A 19,174-nucleotide genomic window follows, 5' to 3' on the forward strand; every position below is an offset into this window, starting at 1 on the left:
AATCCTACGCAGCCCTGGTATGGTTGAGGCAGTAGACGTCGCAGTGGTGGTCCTATCCCAAAGGTGACCTAACCGGATGTTGCGATCTTGTGCGGGCGTGATCACACGAGGTCTGCCAGATCGTGGACGGTCACGAGTTGATCCATGTTGTTGATGACGATTCCATGGCCTTGTGATGGTGCTTGGGTGGACATTCAAAGCTCTGGCAACATCTGATAGAGATTCGCCTTCTTCCAAGCGACCAATGGCGTTGTTGCGTTGTGCTTCAGTCAGTCTTGGCGTAACTGTATTGCGTGTCGGTGGCTTAACACTGAGCTATGGAAACCGAGAACCCGTTATTTTTATAGGGATTTTGCACATGTTGCACTTGCAGAACATGCAGATCTCTCAAACTAATTTATTGGACACGCATGCGTTTTAGCGAAAAATCCGATGTTTTCCTCCGTTTTCAAAGTGCACAACTTTTATTGTCATTTTGGTCTGACAATCAGTGCCTTAACACGTGTAACATCACATACTCTGAGCTTGTAACGTTATTACATATATTTCTCTTTAAAATAACAAAAATATCCCTTTTGCGTTTCTTGTTTTGAAGAGTATATATACATACACACATAACTAAGAATTATGCGTTTGAGTGGAAGATACAAGCTATTCTAAAAGCTGCTCGAATTATGAAAATTTGTGGACAACTTTACTTTTTTCTTGCAGAAAAACCTGTAGAACCTTTAAGAGTTTTCTTAAATTCTAAAGATGTCTTCGCGATGGGCCATTACTCTTTCTTATAAAGCTTTCAGAAACGATATCAAACATGTCGTTTAAAAAACTAATTAACTTTATACATCAAATCATAAAGTGATTTTAGTGTTTACCTTCAGTGCTTTTAGTCGACTTTATAGCTCAACATAAGTTAAAACATACTAAAACTTACGTTGTATAATGTTACGTCTGTTTGTGGTGTGTTGTATGGTACAGATGTCATTTAAACACTGTGTATTTAATGGTCCAATGGAATACTATGAAGATGAAATTCAGAACACGGTATACACTGTATGTGATATAGAGATGTAATGTTATGATTTTATGGGCTAGCATAATGGTGCCAGGATAAGATTCAGAACATGGTATACAATGTATAGGATATACAGATGCAATGTAAGGATTTAATGGGGTAGTGGAATAGTGTCAAGATAAGATTCTGAACATGATTTACACTGTAAAGGATATGCAGATGTAATTAAAGGATTTAATTGGCTACTGGAATAGTATCAAGATAAGATTCAGAACATGGTATACACTGCATAGGATATACAGATGTAATGTAAAGATTTAATGGTCCAGTAAAATAGTACGAAAATAAGATTCATTACATGGTTTATACTGTATAGAATATTCAGACGTAATGTAACGATTTCATAAGTTAGTGGAATGGTACCAAGATAAGATTCAGAACATGGTATACAATGTACAGGATATACAGATGCAATGTAAGGATTTAATGGGGTAGTGGAATAGTGTCAAGATAAGATTCGGAACATGGTTTACACTGTAAAGGATATGCAGATGTAATTAAAGGATTTAATGGGCTACTGGAATAGTATCAAGATAAGATTCAGAACATGGTATACACTGAGTAAGGTTGCACAAGTGCTTCAAAGAAGAGCGCAGAATTCAAGTGTTCAAATAAGAACAAATTGTGTAGAATAAACATTCATAGTATAGAAAGATGATGTATTAGTTGGAATACCCTAAATCACGTGCTTTTCAAGAAGCTAAAAATAAAACTAAACCTTCATGATGAGAAACCCACTAGAAATAAAAATGTATCTCAGAACGACTGGGGTCCCCCGCAGGTACAGCGGTAAGTCTACGGATTTACAACGGTAAAATCAAGGGCTTGATTCCCTTTGGTGAACTCAGCAGATAGCCTGATGTGGCTTTGCTATAAGAGAAACACACACACAGAACGACTGGTATTGTTATTAACACTTTTATTGATAAGCTAAGAAGAACGTTTCGACCTTTATTAACCTAAAGATGACCTAGAAAGGTCGAAATGTTGTTCTCTGCTTACCAATAAAACTGTTAATACCCATACCAGCTGTATTGAAATACGATGCAACTAACCTTTTGAAAAATGACATGATTTAATTAGAAGCTGGCATGTTGTAAGGTATACATAACGTAGCAGTTGCTGGGATTCAAACAAAAAGAAAGCCAAATTTAAATGATATCAATTTTAAATTTAAGAAGATTGATCACTCAATATGGCTACCTAATTTGTAGCGTAGAAAGGAGGTTTTGCTAGTTCGAAGAAAAGGAAAATTTTCTGATATTTACTAAAGATACATTTTCATAAAATCGATAAAATATATCATAAACTTTTAACGAATGATATCCTGAGAGAAAACTAATATCCTTTCCGACCCTATGTAAGCCATGAAATGTATGTACGTTTTTTAACAAAATTCATAAAGCTAATCAAATAGTATTGGTAAACACTTGGGTCTTTGCTGTTTCATGCATCACGTTGTAATTGAAAAACAAACATACATTATATATGTATGTGTTTCTGTTTTAACGTTGATTTCAGAAACGTAAATTGAAATTTGGAGAAATGAAAATAAATATTTTTTTTATTTTGATTACGAAACAAAGGTTTGGTTTATTTAGAAATTCGCGCAAAGCTACTATCTGAGGAGGCTATCTGAGCTAGTGGTTTCTAATTTTGCAGTGTAAGACTAGAGGGAAGACAGCTAGTCATCACCACCCACCGCCAACTCTTGGGCTACTTTTTTAATCAACGAATAGTGGGATTGACCGTAACATTATTACGTCTCCACGGCTGAAAGGGCGAGGATGTTTGGCGCGACGGGGATGCGAACCCGCGACCCTCAGATTACGAGTCGCACGCCTTAACACCATGCTGGCCTGGCATGGCCAAGCGCGTAAGGCGTGCGACTCGTAATCTGAGGGTCGCGGGTTCGCGCCCGCGTCGCGCTGAACATGCTCGCCCTCCCAGCCGTGGGGGTGTATAATGTTACGGTCAATCCCACTATTCGTTGGTAAAAGAGTAGCCCAAGAGTTGGAGGCGGGTGGTGATGACTAGCTGCCTTCCCTCTAGTCTTACACTGATAAATTAGGGACGACTAGCACAGATAGCCCTCGAGTAGCTTTGTGCGAAATTCCAAAAACAAACAAACTAACTAACACCATGCTGGGCCCAGTAGTGTTCGTACTTGCCATTTAAATTATCGAACTTTTACAGGAAGCCCAGTAATAAATTAACCATGTGGTAAAGGATAGGTATTAAACATGATTCTACATTATGTACTGAAATTAAACGGTTTACGGGATTGTAAGAAGTTTACTTCATCAGTATGTATGGGTTTAATTACTATTGTAAGCAAGCCAAACATCCGAATGATAACTAAAATGGATACATACAAAATATATTTTACAGTGGAAGGTTTGTTAATATATGTTCGACATTTATGTGCAATTATCTATAAACGAGTTATTAGGATACAGCTCAAAAACATGAAATTTAAACGGTAAGTTAAGATGAAATATGAACGCTTTGCAATTTATAATTATGGAGAAGGGTGTAATTTGGATTAAACTCCGATGAATTAACATCTGAATATTTCTGCTTTTAAAAGGAGTTAGTGGGGTTCCTGGTCATAATTCCAATACTATACAGTGTCGGAAGTTTAAGATGCCTAATTAAGGAATAAGGCGACATGTATGTGTCCTTATGACAACGCTACTAAAGCCGTCTATCATCGCCCCTAATTTTGAACAACTGACTAGAAGGAATGAAGCCAGCAAACAGCTCCATACCACTAACCATATGTACTAAATGATTGGGCTTTACTCTTATAACTCCTAAATATTTTAAATACACGAAAAGATGTCCATGATGTTGAAAACCACGTAGAATTTAAAATGTTTGGTAATTTTTTAAAAATAAAAAATAAAAAAGTTACTTCGACGGGTAGGTTATTGTTGTTTTCAATTAAGCACAAAGCTACTCAATGGGCTATCTGTGCTCTGCCCACCACGGGTATCGAAACCCGCTTTTTAGCGTTGTAAGTCCGCATACATACCGCTGAGCCACTGGGGGGCTCTACAGGTAGGACTTTCTTTTTCAATGATAACAGGAGATTTTCGAAATTACTTGTTATAGATACCTAACAGCATTTACTTAAATTTTCCAGAATGCTGAATTGGTTTATTTGTTTGTTTAATTTCACATAAAGTTACTCGAGCCGACCCTACTTTGGAAGAGGTAAATCAGAGGGAAGACAACTAATCAACACCATCCATCGCCTAGTCTTGAGCTGCTCTTGTACCAACAAATAGTGGGTTTGGTTTTAACATTACTATACCCCCAAGGCTGAAAGATCGAGTGATAGGATTCGACCCTGCGCCCTGACCACTTATAGAATCCAAGAACTAAGGTCTTCTGATTGCCCGCTTTAACTGAACGGCTCGAATATTTTTCTTAAAGGGGGAGGTGGTTCTATTCAATGTTTACTTTCTGCAAAGAATATACAGCACTTCAACACAGGAAGGAAAATAAAAAGCAACAGTATATACAGAATCAAATACACGATATTACTCAAATTCCCTTATCGTTAGGGCAACGAACTCGGAGTGTGAATGAATCAAACCATTAGTCCAAATAACGTTCCAGACCATGTTATACGGAGGATGATGGACTAAATAGAAAGAAAGAAACAAACAAAAACACACGAAAATAATATTTTTTTCTGAAAATTAAGTTAACACAATTAAACTTTTGTATCTACATTCACTCAGAGATAATAAAAATGATTAAAAAATGCATATCATTCTGAAAGAAGAATACAATGAACATTACGTGTAAGATTACGAGAAAATGCCCAACTTTACGTGCTTTAGAATACGGTGCTGATTAGCCGCTAAATTAATGTATAAATTGCTTTACTCTAATTATGTGGTTTGGGTTGCCTCCTGGACCTCCATAATCATCTGCGTAACAACATAATATACGAATAACTATTATAAGAAGTTAGAGTCGCGTAATTAAGAGGGATAGCGGTTTATCTGAATACTATTCTGTCTCTAACGTTACGTTCTGAATAGCTATCGTTCAGTTATCAACCGATTGAAACTTCCCTTGCTAAAAGCGTTGCACGAGAACGTAGCTTTTCTTATCGCAGACTTACGTTTTATAGTAGGAAAAATAAGATTGATGGACATGGAGGGAATGGTTACTCTTTGCCCATAACCTCAAATCTTAACACATTGTTTACGACCCCGGAGACTTCATTTCTCTCTCTTATGAGCTTATGTGATGCTTTTGCAGCATACAGATAGCGAGTGTTCAGGTTGACAAGTGCAATATGAAACAAAGCGCGGAGAGAGAGGAAAAGAAACTATCTTTCATTGGATCGTCTTCCTTGACGCTGGAAGGTCTAAGAACGCTGGAAAATAATGCGGAGATACCACTTTCTTCGGCCTATTAGCTTCATTCATTTTTTGTTTTCAACTTCTGCAAAAACCCTCTAGCATAAATTTATTGCACGAGTCAGCGTTAGGCGTAAACACGGCATGTTATCTCGGATTTGCGCGAGACAGTATGGTCTCAGAGGAATCCAACGAGAATTATTTTCCTATGTGACAGTTTCTGGCTTATTTCTAGTAAATCTTTTTATTATTATTATCGATAACGTGGAAACTGCATAGGTGATAAAAGCGTCGTTTCTGTCTGCACTTCAGTAGAGAAATGTTTTTTGTTTTGTTTTGGAATTTCGCGCAAAGCTACACGAGGGATATCTGCGTTAGCCGTCCCTAATTTAGAAGTGTAAGACTAGAGGGAAGATAGCTAGTTATCATCCCCCACCGAAAACTTTTGGACTACTCTTTTACCAACAAATAATGGGATTGAGAGTCACATTATAACGCCCGCCTGGCTGAAAGGGCGAGCATGTTCTGTCTGACGGGAATTTGAACCAGCGACCCTCATATTACAAGTCGAGCATTCTCACCACCTGGTCATGCCGGGGGCACACTGATTGCAAGCTTGGCAGCATAAGCGACATTTTGTGTTTGTAATTAAGCACAAAGCTACACAATGAGCTATCTGTGCTCTGCCCACCACGGATATCGAAACCTGGTTTATAGCGTTGTAAGTCTACAAACATACCTCTGTGTCACTGGGGAGAGGGCAGTATTTTGTGAGTTTCATGGCTAGAATTACATTTCTTTATTTAAGCAAATATATTACAATTAGACACCCGCTGTGTCTAACCCGTGGACTTACAGCAATAGGATCCACAGTTCTATTCCCGCCGTGGACAGAATGCAAATAACCCAAGCAAAACAAATATTATATTTACTTTTTCTCAAATTACATCTTGTGTTTTTGTTCTTTTTTTCACGTCATATACAGCTTTAAAGGTGAATTTTATAGCAAAAAGAAAACTTTGCAGTCGAAAGAACTACTCATACTGATGAATTTTGCAGATTCAGATTTTTTATAAAAAAATATGTTCTAATAAACGAAACATAGAACTTGGTGCAGAAAGAGCCCTTTCCGAGCGGCAATCCGAACGTTTTAGTTTTTACGTATGTCGCTAGGAAAAGTACTGTGACGTAATATTTGCCAAACAAACCGCCAACGCCAGCGCGTTGAATGTAAATGAACATGGCTAGTGCATACGGAGAAACAGAGGCGAAATCTGTTTTGACTTTGTGTTCTGAACAGTGTTGAGTAGCGCCATATCAATTCCAACCTACTCTGAACGAACCTAGAACAGTTACTTTTGACACAGGTCTGACAAGTTCTAGTGATGAGGACAGTTCCACGAGCGAGAGTAGCGGAACTGTGAGTGATACTCATAGCACCCAGGCCGGTTGCGAGTCGGTCATACCTCCAGTGGAAGAATGGTAAGCCTAAGTCATGACAACAAATATGGTCTGTATTATTTCACGTGCAATTTTAAGCATCTCGAAACCTGTCTGGTGTTTATAAATTATTGGTATCACAGACTGGGTTTTATTTGTTTATACTTTGCTGACTATGGTAACTAATACTCGGGACCTTCTACAATCATTGTACCGGGTATTTATGACTCGTAACAAAATGAATTTCAATTATATGTCATAATTCTGTCTATAAAATCAAACTAGATGTAGCAGTCTGAATAGTTAATTTAATATTTACCATTAATGTATAATTTATATGACATATTCCATATGTTTGTGCAAGGTGTAAGTGTGGTGCGAGCAGATGCCAACCAGGAGAGAGTGCGTTTGTTGTCGCTCATACGACAAGGTGTCAAACCGATTAAAAGATGAAGAGTGCATTACCCAGACTCGAGGCTTTGATGGAAATTGCCTGAATATCAATGTCTTGGAAGCATCATACTATGAATTTGTTGACTTGAATGGTTTTTTCAGTCTCAACCTGCCTGGCCTGAAACTCACGGAATCCAAAACAGTGGGATCCGACACAAAACATGAGCGTTCAAAGTGATCTTGACAAAGCTTTGTACGGTGTGAAGGAGTCCAGTTCTTCCTATTGACCATCCGCATCCACTGTCGCTTCCTTGCCGGTTCCTTCTCCTTGCACGGAAACGAAAAGAAGCTTTTGTCCGATGCTGAACCGTTTTTACAACCATAAGCAACGCAGTAAACCATGTTATCATAAAACAAACATAAAGTAGCAATATCAAGACAAAAATAGTCTCACAAAGTATGTAATCCGAAAAAGCACCGATAGATTTACATAAAACACCAGCACTGGAAGGAACAAAATGGTTAGCGCGCAACAAAGCGTGTTTGGCAACTATTACGTCATAGTTGTAAACCGTCACGGAAAGAGCCGAACGACTGAGAGGAACTTGAGTTCGAGGGCCCGCATATTTCGATTCATTTTTTACTCAAAATCAAAGTGTTTAAAAATATGGCAACCACACAGGAATTATACCCAACCAAAGTATAGTTTTTAAGGAAATTATTAAATTTGTTGAAAATTCACCTTTAAATCAATTTTTGTTACTTTAATGCATTACAAAAGTAATTTATTTACAAATTTTAAATATTTTCTGCGAGGAGCGCTACTTCTCCGACTACAACGCCTCTTGATTTACGACGCAAAAGATACTTGTCTTATTGTAAAATATCATATCTTTTATAACGCCATTATGATGTTTGAATTCTGGTTTTAATTATTTTAATATATCATAAATATTTATTATATTTAAATTCTTTTTTCGGTAGGTGACACTACTTTCAACGAATACAGCGCTCCCATGATAAATTTTGAACCTCCGTCAAGAGTGGCTTTCCTCAACACTTCGGGAACATCTCTTCAGTGTTCTGCTACAGGAAACCCTAACCCTGATATATACTGGGTCCTCACAGATGGTACCAAAGCTATCGACGTCCCAAGTTTACGGATTTCCTTGTCTAACGGTACACTAGTGTTTCCACCGTTTCGTTCGGAAAATTTCCGGCAGGACATTCATTCACGTGTTTACCGCTGTGTGGCGTCTAACTCATTGGGTAAAGTCGGAAGTAGAGACGTTCAAGTGAAAGCAGGTAATTTACAACTAACACTAATTTGCAGAGGCACGGTTTTGCGGCCATACTTACCTAGTTTATTTTGACGAGTAAACAAACCATCACGTGGTTTTTGATAAGGCATAATGATGGTGCTTAAATGCCCATCTGTATGCTTTCAAATTATTTTGTTATATTTAATTATTCAAAAATTTTATAACTCTATGAATGTAATTATTATGATAACAGAGCATTTGTGCCAATAATTACTGGGTATATTATTACCTAATAATCATCAGATCTACGAATTTAAACTTCACAATAGTTGTTTTCGGTTTTGATAACGAATTTTTCACACTTAAGCCACGCATATTTGAAAAATAATATTCATTTTTTCTATTACGTAATAATATTCTACACATAAGGAAAAATCCTCTAACTCAGATAAATTATTATTTACTTTACCACAGTAAACTTCTTTTTTTAATAATAAGTGTGTTATAGTTAGGTTCTGGAACGATCGATAAGACTCTCACGTCGCGATTGGTTTAAAGAAATCTACGATAAGACTCTCACGTCGCGATTGGTTTAAAGAAATCTACGATAAAACTCTCACGTCGCGATTGGTTTAAAGAAATCTAGAGCCAGTGGTTGTCGACATTTTAAGCATGACAAAATGTGACCTGATTTCAATAACAAAATTATTTACTTGTGTAAAAGTAAATATAATGTTTTATGGGAAAAAAAAGTTTGCACATGATGAAGTAAAATAAATAGCATTGCACAATTCGGCAACTGTGAATTAATTTAGAACACGTAAGCATGTTGAGACAATAAAATCATTGCAGGCCTGTGTTATAAACCTATTAGTTTAATATCAGTCGCGAAAGTCATTTTGGAAAATCTGATAACAGATACTTTGCAAAGTCATTTAACAAATTTAGAATCTGTTAAATAGTCAACGTGGTTTCTCTAAGGAAAATTTTGTCTTACAAAATTTAGTGTGTCTGGATTTTCTGAAAGCATTTGGTTTGTAAAAATATACGTCTGTAGGTGTCGGGAATAAGTTAGCAAATTGGATAGAAAGGTGGTTAGTTGGAAGAAATCAGAGGGTTATTAAAAATGGAGTTCAGTCAAACTGGATTAAAGCCACGCATGAGGTACCTCAGAGCTCAGTCTTAGGGCCTTTGGCTATTTGAGTTACGTTAGTGATATAGGTGAAGGCATAGCCAATAAATTACTTAAATATGCAGATAATATTAAAGTCATGGGTGTTGAAAGCTCTGAAGAGGATGTTGCTGATTTACAGAAGAACTTAGATCATTTAGGTATTCTTAACTATAACAAATGCAAGACAATGGATATGGGTTATAATAATTTGAATTATAAATATAATTTCAATCGGAATAACCTTAGCTATGTCATGAAAGCAAGGGATCTTGTTGTTGTGGTTGATGAACCTCTTAAGCCATCCAAGCAGATACAATTTTATATTCTATAACGTGAAACCCTATTTATCCTACCACTAGCAACAACACACTTCTTGGATAACTTAAACGAGTAATCAACCATTACATCATTCTTCTACCCAATTAGTTAACTTTGCCTCAACATCTATAGAAATTTTTTTTTACAAGTCTTTTTATGTAGCATCTTGTCAAATGCTTTCTGAAAACCCAGATACGCTGAATCTAAACCCTTACCTTCATCTACATAAGCAGTGACCTTTTCTTACGCTATTATTTTATCCTGTTGTAAGTCGTAGGTATTCTAAATATATCCTAAAACATAAATATTAGAACATAATGAGAAGGGAGAGCTCGAAGTTTTATGTAATAGGTTTGTTCATATACAGCCAGATGTAAAGTGTAGAGCTGTCAAATATGATATAGGCCTAAAAAGAACTTTTGTCATGGCCCGTTAACCCTCTTATTTTCATCTTAAAGGGCACAAATGCACTATTAAGCTTCACACTTGAAAAGAGTAAGTTATATTTGTGTGTTTGGATCTTTATGTTTAACCGTCTGATGATTTACGTACTAGCTGTAATTAGGGGCACTATAAATCAACATATTTGTTTTCTTTACTCGTCAAAAAATGTCCAGCCTCGTTTTTGCGATGACCTCAACACACCATACAAGAAAAACTGTATCTATGTGTATTAATTGTACTTAAAATCATAAAATAGCGGTAATATACTTAAAGCTGATAACATACTATTATCATTACTTACGACCTCTGTTGGTTCGATTTTTTTCCTTTTTCAACATTTTTTTGGCTACTAGATAATATTATATTTAGACTTAACCATTTAAAGGTTTATTTTTTAAGCAAATTTCACTTTATGGTTATTTAGAGTCATAGTACTGAAGACAGCATTTTCTTTTTTTATGAATATCCTTGACTACGAAAGTTTCTGGGTTTTTTAGTGTGCATTTAAAAATGAGTAACGAACAAGAAGGGCACGTTTTTTCGTCCGAATGCATGTTTCGTAAAGAGCTTTTTTTAATTCATTGTAAGTCCATTAACTTTGTTTATTAAAGTGACATGTTTGTGAGTTCTGTAAACGTAATCTCAACTTTACATTTCTCTGTGGGATTCCTTAAAATGAACTGGATCACTGACTTTGAATATATCACAGCAGTTCCACTTGACGTATCTCGCCTGTAAGGTTCTTAAATTACTGCTTCCAATGCATTCGCTCAATATTTCAAAAAACTGCGTCATTTCCATTTGAAAAGTTGTAGTTAGAACCTTAAACGCGATTTATTTTGTGTTTATTGAGGTTAAATTTGAAAACATAAAAAAATCATGTTTTTATCAGTCGAGAGTGAAATGCGCCTAATACACGCAAAATATAAATACAAATAACGTAGTCGAAAACGTTAAAAAAAGTCGTGTACGATTCTTAATTAACGACGAAGGTCGTCTTGGTTGCGATGGTGTCAAATCATTGTAAACTTGAAGTATAGAAAGTGAACAATGTGTTTTATATATATATATATTGCAAATACTTGATTTTTCCAAGCCAGTTCTCTTAGCTGTGTTTTGCTAGATGGCGTTCGTCTACTTCCCTTTGAAAAAGCTGTGCTCACAGACAAAGCTCAACATTCACTTTTGAAGTGACGGGAGTTCAGACATGAATAATGGTGATGCCAAATTTTATTTTGTAAGTAATATATCCTCCACTAAATTGATAGGAACTAATCACATTATGATTCACATTTCGAAATGTGACAAAACTTATAGAATAAAAATATGGGTTTACAGTATTTCATAGTTGAGTGGCTCTTAGCATGACTGAAATATTCAACACTTACTGGTTTCGGTTGGCGGTTTAAGTATTTCACTCTGAGTCGAATCACAAGTGCTAACAATTAACCATTTTAAAGTCCGTGAAATAATTTATATTGATAAATTAACCTAAACTTTTTCCGTCACTGAGAACGGATACTTTTACTCACTTCAGATATTTTCACACCATAAGTGCACATATAAATGCTATATACGAAACTGTATAACATATATAACATTTAGTTAGTAAATTTTAAGTTATTTTCTAGACCGTACGATTCTGGTATTTGGAATGATTTTACATGAAACACGGTTTTGTTATATTTTATATTTATATACACGGTTCAATTTGTTGATCGTGACCGGATTTATCTATTAGCTAAGAAACTCGGATTGCTAATTTGAAGTTTCGTGGTTCGCTTCTCGTTGCTGCCAAAAAATGTGGCGCAGCACTTTGGGGACGCGGAAGCGTTATAAGAGTGGCAGTGAAAGAAGACTTTGTCAAAAATGAGTAATAAATGTTGTTAATTAGTCTTTTCTCTAACCTATCGGTTCTAAATTGGGAACGTTTGTGTACGGACAGTTATTTTGCAGCCTTACCCGAACATTCCAAGATAAATAAAGTAAACCCGATGATTCATTTTCGTTTAAGTTGAACCTTTTTGTAAGCAACACACCTTGAAATGTCTCTAAATAAAATGATTATATTAGAATTACAGTTTTCTAGTCATTACCGTATGTAGGTGTGAAGTACGTTATATCAAAACTATAATAGTCTCACTGTATTGTATTTTATGGTACAACAGTGTGTCTGCGAACGTAAAACGCTGGAAGTCAGGTTTCGATACCCGTGGTAGCAGAGCACATACAGCCAATTTTATAACTTTGTGTTTAACTTCAAATAAGCAAATTCACCGCATAGTTACAGGCCATGTCGCAATGTCCGGACATGTTTTACCTGAACACTGCATGTCTTTGACTATAAACAAACGGTAAATTTCATCGAAAGTTATCGGTTGCAAGGCTATTCTGTCCAAAACACACCACCCATCCCTGCTTACTTTCATAATTCTTCTAGTATACCGCCGTTTCAACACTTCAATCATAGAGAAATTCATAGGATTTGTATCCAGGGATTTTAATGATATGTCATAGTAAAGAATGTCATGCCCGTTTCATTCTCCAGCTACTTGAAGTTTGAAGCGTATAGGGTATATATAACTGGAAGTCTTACGTTGGTGAATCAAACCTTGTTGGTCTCTTTTCCAGAGAGAGAGAGATTCTCCTTTATTATGTTGCGTGTTGGTACCTGTGTCATGTAGATAAGTTTAACCACTGACTTTTGAGTTGGAAGATTCTCATCTGTTACAAAACTCTGCACTTTACTTGCCACGGTTGGGATACGCCTTATTGCAGTTCTCTTTAATGGAATGTTCTGGTACCCTAAGTTGATCCATATTCATTTATTTTCGAACGCCATTGAGTTCAAGGAATATTCTCATCTTGGAAATTCTAAATGAGCAATCCGAACACACATACCTCGGTATGAATATTTTGCGTCACAACCTTCCTAAAACTAATTAATTTTCGGTGCCACTGCACTGTCTTCGTAATGTCAAAACCGACTGTGATCGTCACGAGATTTGCTGATTCGCACGTTCAAAATCGTTTTTACAAATAATATGTTTTTCTTTCTCTTACCTGGCATGACCAGGTGGTTAAGGCACTCGACTCGTAATCTGAGGGTCGCGGAATCAAATCCCTGTCATACCAAACATGCGTTATAATGTGACGGTCAATCTCACTATTCGTTGGTAAGAGAGTAGCCCAAGAGTTGGCGATGGCTGTCTTCCCTCTAGTCTTACACTGCTAAATTAGGGAAGGCTAGCACAGATAGCTCTCGCGAATTTCAAACCTAACCTCTTTCACTCTCCTTTGACTGATTTAAAAGTGGAAAAGCCTTTTGCGAAAATTGGAAAAAAAAAACTGATACTCTTGTGTGGAACAAGTCTAACTACCAGAGGAAAAATAACATCAACTTTTCTTCACACTTAAACTGTATCTGCAAATCATTGAGCCAATCCACACTTAATCATATCAGTGAGCCCCCACAAAACAAAACCGTCAGAAAATACAACAGAATTTGTCTCCTTAGTATTTATTGGGGTATTGGGGTGATTGCTATATCCTTTCTTGTATATTTAAAACATAATTTTCATCTTTATTAAATTAAATATGCACAAATTTTATCAGTTATTATTTTAATTCCTCTTTTGTTTATACGTGTATTCAACCATAATAATGTTTCTCAGAACGGCTGGTATGGGTATTAACACTTTTACAAATAAAGCAGATAACACGTTTCGTCCTTCCTAGTTCATCTGCTTTATTAGTTTGTTTTTTTGTTTGAAGTTGATTTGTTTTGAATTTTGCGCAATGCTACACGAGGGCTATCTGCGCTAGCCGACCCTAATTTAGCAGTGTAAGACTAGAGGGAAAGCAGCTAGTCATCACCACCCAACGCCAACTCTTGGGCTACTCTTTTACTAACGAATAGTGGGATTAACCGTTACATTATAATGTCCCCAAGGCTGAAAGGGCAAACATGTTTGGTATAATGGGGATTCGAGCCCGCGACCCTCAGATTACGAGTCGTGTGCCTTAACCATCTGGCCATGCTGGGTCTGCTCTATTAGTAAAAGTGTTAATACCCATACCAGCCGTTCTGAGATACATTTTTACTTCAGGTGGGTTTCTCGTCATCAAGAATTAATAATGTCTGTAAAGCACAGAAAAGTGGAATTCAAACATACCTTTTTCTTGTTTCATTGTTGTTTAATTTCATCTTGATGAAAGAACGATCCACAAAGAGAAAAAAGTGTGCGCTTGTTAGGTAAAACGTTTCTGTGAACGAATAATTGTAGACATTGTATGATACAAGACCTACGTATATATTATAACTGTTGGACCAATTGTCATCAAAGTTGAAATGTTTAATCCTTGGGGTTGGTAGCGCTGATCTCACACCATATTTATTCTCCAGAGGTGAATATTGCAATTTTCCGTATTGTTATAGCGAGCGGTCTCTTCTTTAATCCTTCCCCAGGGAGTCAACGTTCGTATCTGGTTTCTCTGTACCAACCCCTGAAGCCCACAGGTTGTTCTTATTTTTATTTTTGTTAGCAAAGTACGTTGTAAACAGATTTGATAATTAATGTTTTAATCACGTTTTATTTTGTCGCAAATGATTATTTTTAACATTTCTTCCTCTTTTTTTAATAACCAATATACAACGTTCTTGGAGCTTGTTCACGAAGGAATAGACAGACAAAAGGTATAACGAATGATACCCACAAAATTGCATGTAAACAGATAAAGAGATAAATATTTCTTAGAGTAAAAATTTATAGAAAGCCAGATAGATAGTTCTGTGCATTCTACGTTTGTTTTATTTAACATAACTGTTGTGCCTTAAAAGATTGAATGTTTGTTTCTGTAAGCCCCTTCACTTCAACAGTTCCGTCTAATCTTATCGTACACGTAGGGGAAATGTTATTTTGCATGGGTCGATTTTGCAACACTGTTGACGTTATCATCTGTTTGAGTTTGGGAATAAATAATAGAGCAATTGTATAGAGGGCTCCAATTGTTGAAACTTTAGTCACGCTTTGAAAACAAACCGTTTGTATTGGACGTTTTTGTTCAAGCACGTGCTTTTCAACTCTTGTTTATCGTGAGAAAAGTGTAACCATAGCAAAGCTAGTGTGTACGATTCATATTAACAGCTCTATGGAATACGTAGTAACAACGTTTTAAGGTATAACATTTATGTAGATTGATTATATGAAATGTGCGTACAAGAAAAGCGATACAAAATGCTTATCTCCAAACACACTCACATATAATATATATATAACTGTATTTGATAAACGCCTCCTGGTTTTCAAATTTTACTTTCTCTTTCTCTCTCATCCTCTTCATAGTTTCTAAGAACCGTTCGTTTTTAGCCGCGGCAAATCGGCTCATAAAATGGTTCTGAATTTTTCAAGTACAAACTGTTAGTTCATAGCTCTATCATCTTTTCAATGAATTTAAAATCTAATTACAGTTTTGGACTCATTAGATAAAACCTTTTCAAATAATGTGTTTGACCACGCCCAAGATCTCATAAATTAATTTATTCTAAGTCTGTGTAAAATAATTTAACTTTGAGAGTAGGCTGTTAGGGTCCTTATGAATAATAAAATCGTATCTGGTATACGTGCACCTCACGCTTGGTATTACTGGCGCACAAAACTATAGCTAATAAAGAGGAAGAAAAGGTCTCATAAATTAATTCACTCTAATTCTGCCTTAAAGAATTTCAAGTGCCGTGGTTATTGAGGATTACCCATTGTTTTGACTTATAACTTATGACTCCATCTCTTGAACGGTTTGAAACTCAGTTACAGCCGCAGACATTGAAGATACCCTTTTGTTGTAGAATGTTTATTTTGGTGTAATATATATAAAAAGAAGTATGAATACATTACACTTTGAAACTCATAAAATATTTTATCTAGAAAGATAAAAAATATCTCAAAATCCAGAAACTTGTATTATTAATGGGGGAATCAAAATCTTTCCAACCCCCTCGGTGTGGATTCCTGTACGTGGTGAGGGGACCTCCCAGGGAAGGTTGTGTTTTGTCTGGTTACCTTCTCTGGGATGTAAACATCCACCCACGTGTTTGCCGTGCGTGGCGGCCCGTGAAGGGGAGGAGAGGATCCTGGTGGTTGAGGGGTCCAACCCTAACACACCACTTTGGCCTTGAATTCCTGTAGACGGGCGGCCTTTGGGTGGCCCCCCTTGGGTCAATCGGCTGGTCCACTTGGGCTAGAGTCAACCAAGTACCAGTGTTGGACGTTCTCAACGGATGTTGTGGACATTGTGCCTGATGCTGGTGTTTGGGTATAGTGCTCACGAAACCCTAGCGTTGCTGCATTGTCCTTGCATGACATTGTAGTGCGTCCCCTCCTAGGGCTCCATGGTGGTTGGGGTCAGTGGGTACCGAAATTTTTCTTTTTCCCTATGGATCCTCCTTCAAAAAATTTAAATAAAATAGTGAAAAAACAGTCAATAGGTAAGTGACCACGTCTTGAAGACTCTGAGCAGCAATCTTCAACATCTTTAACACACGTACCTCATTTTCTTATATTACATACTCTTTCAGAATAACCTTTTGGGCAAATGTCCCCCTTTTTTATTCAGAAGGGACTAGAGAGTCTTGCTGGCACTCCAAAGTCAGTAAAGAAGCTTCGATCTGGAGACATATTGGTTGAAACATCCACAACCCAACACAGTGAACTCCTCTTGAATTCAACGGCAATTGGGGATGTACCTATTGAGGTTACCCCTCATGCTACCTTGAATTCATCACGAGGAGTTATTGTTGAGAGGGATTTGAAGAACGTCCCCGAATCAGAGATTCAAAACAAATACCCTTGTTTTGACATTCACATCATCACGTGCACCTGCCACCATCAAGGCAGGTTATCTAATTTGCAGGGTTCGGCCATACATTCCAAACCCTCTCCGATGTTTCCAATGTCAGAGGTTCGGCCACTTGAAAACATCATGTCGTGGTTCCCTGACATGTGCTCGTTGTGGTAGCAAGAACCACGATGCCTATGAATGTGACATGGATCCACATTGCGTCAACTGCAATGTTTCTCACCCTTCCTACTTTCGTTCTTGCCCAAAATAGTTGGAGGAAAAAGAGGTGCAGCGTTTGAAAATGACTCATAACATTAGTTATCCTGAGGCTCGGAAATTGCTGCCCGCCACTCTATCTCGGACATATGCTGCTGCACTTCGTTCCACAACTACAGTGGGAGTGCAGACAGATCTGTCTGTGCCTCCAAGAGAATCGTTTTCTAAACAAATGAAAAGCCTTTTGACCTCCATGGTTAAAAAGGTTGATGAATCGACTTTCACACCCATCTCTGTTCCTCTCATACATTCAAACAAACCTCAAGATCCACATCCTTCAGTTTCAAATACAAGCATTTCTTCTGATACATCTTTTTATCCCACCCCAAGAGGCAAAACAATCATTCGTTTGCGTCCTCAGTCACTGGAATCCCCTTCCAATAACAAAGACCTGCCCAATCGACCCAGGGCAGGATCCATGGAGATTGATAGACCTCCTCCGACTAAGGACAGTAAGGAAAAAAGACGTGGTCATAAACAGAAGGGTTCTCCAGCCACTTCGCCTACCCGTCATTAAACATGGCCACCTTGATACAATGGAAATGTCGAGGTTTACGTTTTAATCTGGATGATATCAAAACACTGATTGCTTCCTACCATCCTGTATGTTTTTCCTTACAAGAAACATTTCTAAAACCTGCTGAAACAGTCACCATTCGGCAGTTTTCTCTGTACAGAAATGACAGGCTGTGTGATGGACGAGTACATGGAGGGGTGGCACTGTTGGTTTATCAGCATGTGCCCACCCTGTCTTTGTTACTCAACACATCCTTGGAGGCCGTAGCCATCCGTGTTTCCTTGGGTCATACCATCACTGTTTGTTCTCTCTACCTGTCCTCTGGAGAGACATATGATCAATCAGACCTTGATGCTCTTGTTGAACAGTTGCCGTCTCCCTTTCTACTCCTGGGGGACTTTAATGGACATCATCCACTCTGGGGAAGTGCTGTTATTGATGGGAGGGGTCGCTGTGTAGAGCGTATGCTCTCTGATTACAACCTTTCTCTTTTCAATACTGGTTCTTCCACTTATTTTCATGCACCTAGTCAGTCCTCTGCTATTGATCTCTCATTTTGCTCCCCTTCATTATTCTCCCATTTTTCATAGAGGGTTGACAATAATCCACTAGGCAGTGATCATTTTCCTATACTTTTGAGAGAGATTGGCCGTGGTCGATGCCACCTTACTCGCGTGCCCCGGTGGAAGCTGAATCAGGCAGACTCTCGCAGAACCTGATCCTGCCATCGCGAATCAGCCATCAATAGACGACTGTATGGCAGCGGTAACTGGTTGTATTATACAAGCAGCTGCTCAGTGTATTCCTAAAACCTCGACACGTTTTCCACGATATCCTCGTCCGTGGTGGAATCCTGCTTGCCACTTAGCACGGAAGGCTCAAAAACGGGCCTGGGATACTTTTCGTAGATATCTTACACTTTCGAAGCGCGTAGCTTTCCAACGGGCCCGTGCACATGCTACGTGGGTAAGATGTCAAAGCCAGAAGGAATCTTGGATTAAGTTCACAACTAGCATATCTTCTACCACCAGTTCCAAGGTCATATGGGACAGGATTCGA

General features: G+C 37.6%; 1 protein-coding gene across 5 annotated transcripts in view; it reads left to right on the top strand.

The window, feature by feature from the left end:
• LOC143243012 (cell adhesion molecule Dscam1-like) overlaps positions 1–19,174 on the top strand; it is a 118,745-nt gene that overhangs the window by 24,742 nt on the left and 74,829 nt on the right. For all 5 annotated transcript variants that reach the window (XR_013023716.1, XM_076486652.1, XM_076486653.1 and 2 more), the window contains exon 2: positions 8,272–8,592. Coding sequence is in view for 4 of the 5 variants with exons in the window: in XM_076486652.1 (XP_076342767.1) it covers positions 8,272–8,592 (321 nt within the window). In the remaining variant the exon portion in view is untranslated. The remainder of the gene's footprint in view (positions 1–8,271; positions 8,593–19,174) is intronic.

Source organism: Tachypleus tridentatus, chromosome 2 (genome assembly GCF_004210375.1).
Source record: "Tachypleus tridentatus isolate NWPU-2018 chromosome 2, ASM421037v1, whole genome shotgun sequence".
NCBI lineage: Eukaryota > Metazoa > Arthropoda > Merostomata > Xiphosura > Limulidae > Tachypleus > Tachypleus tridentatus.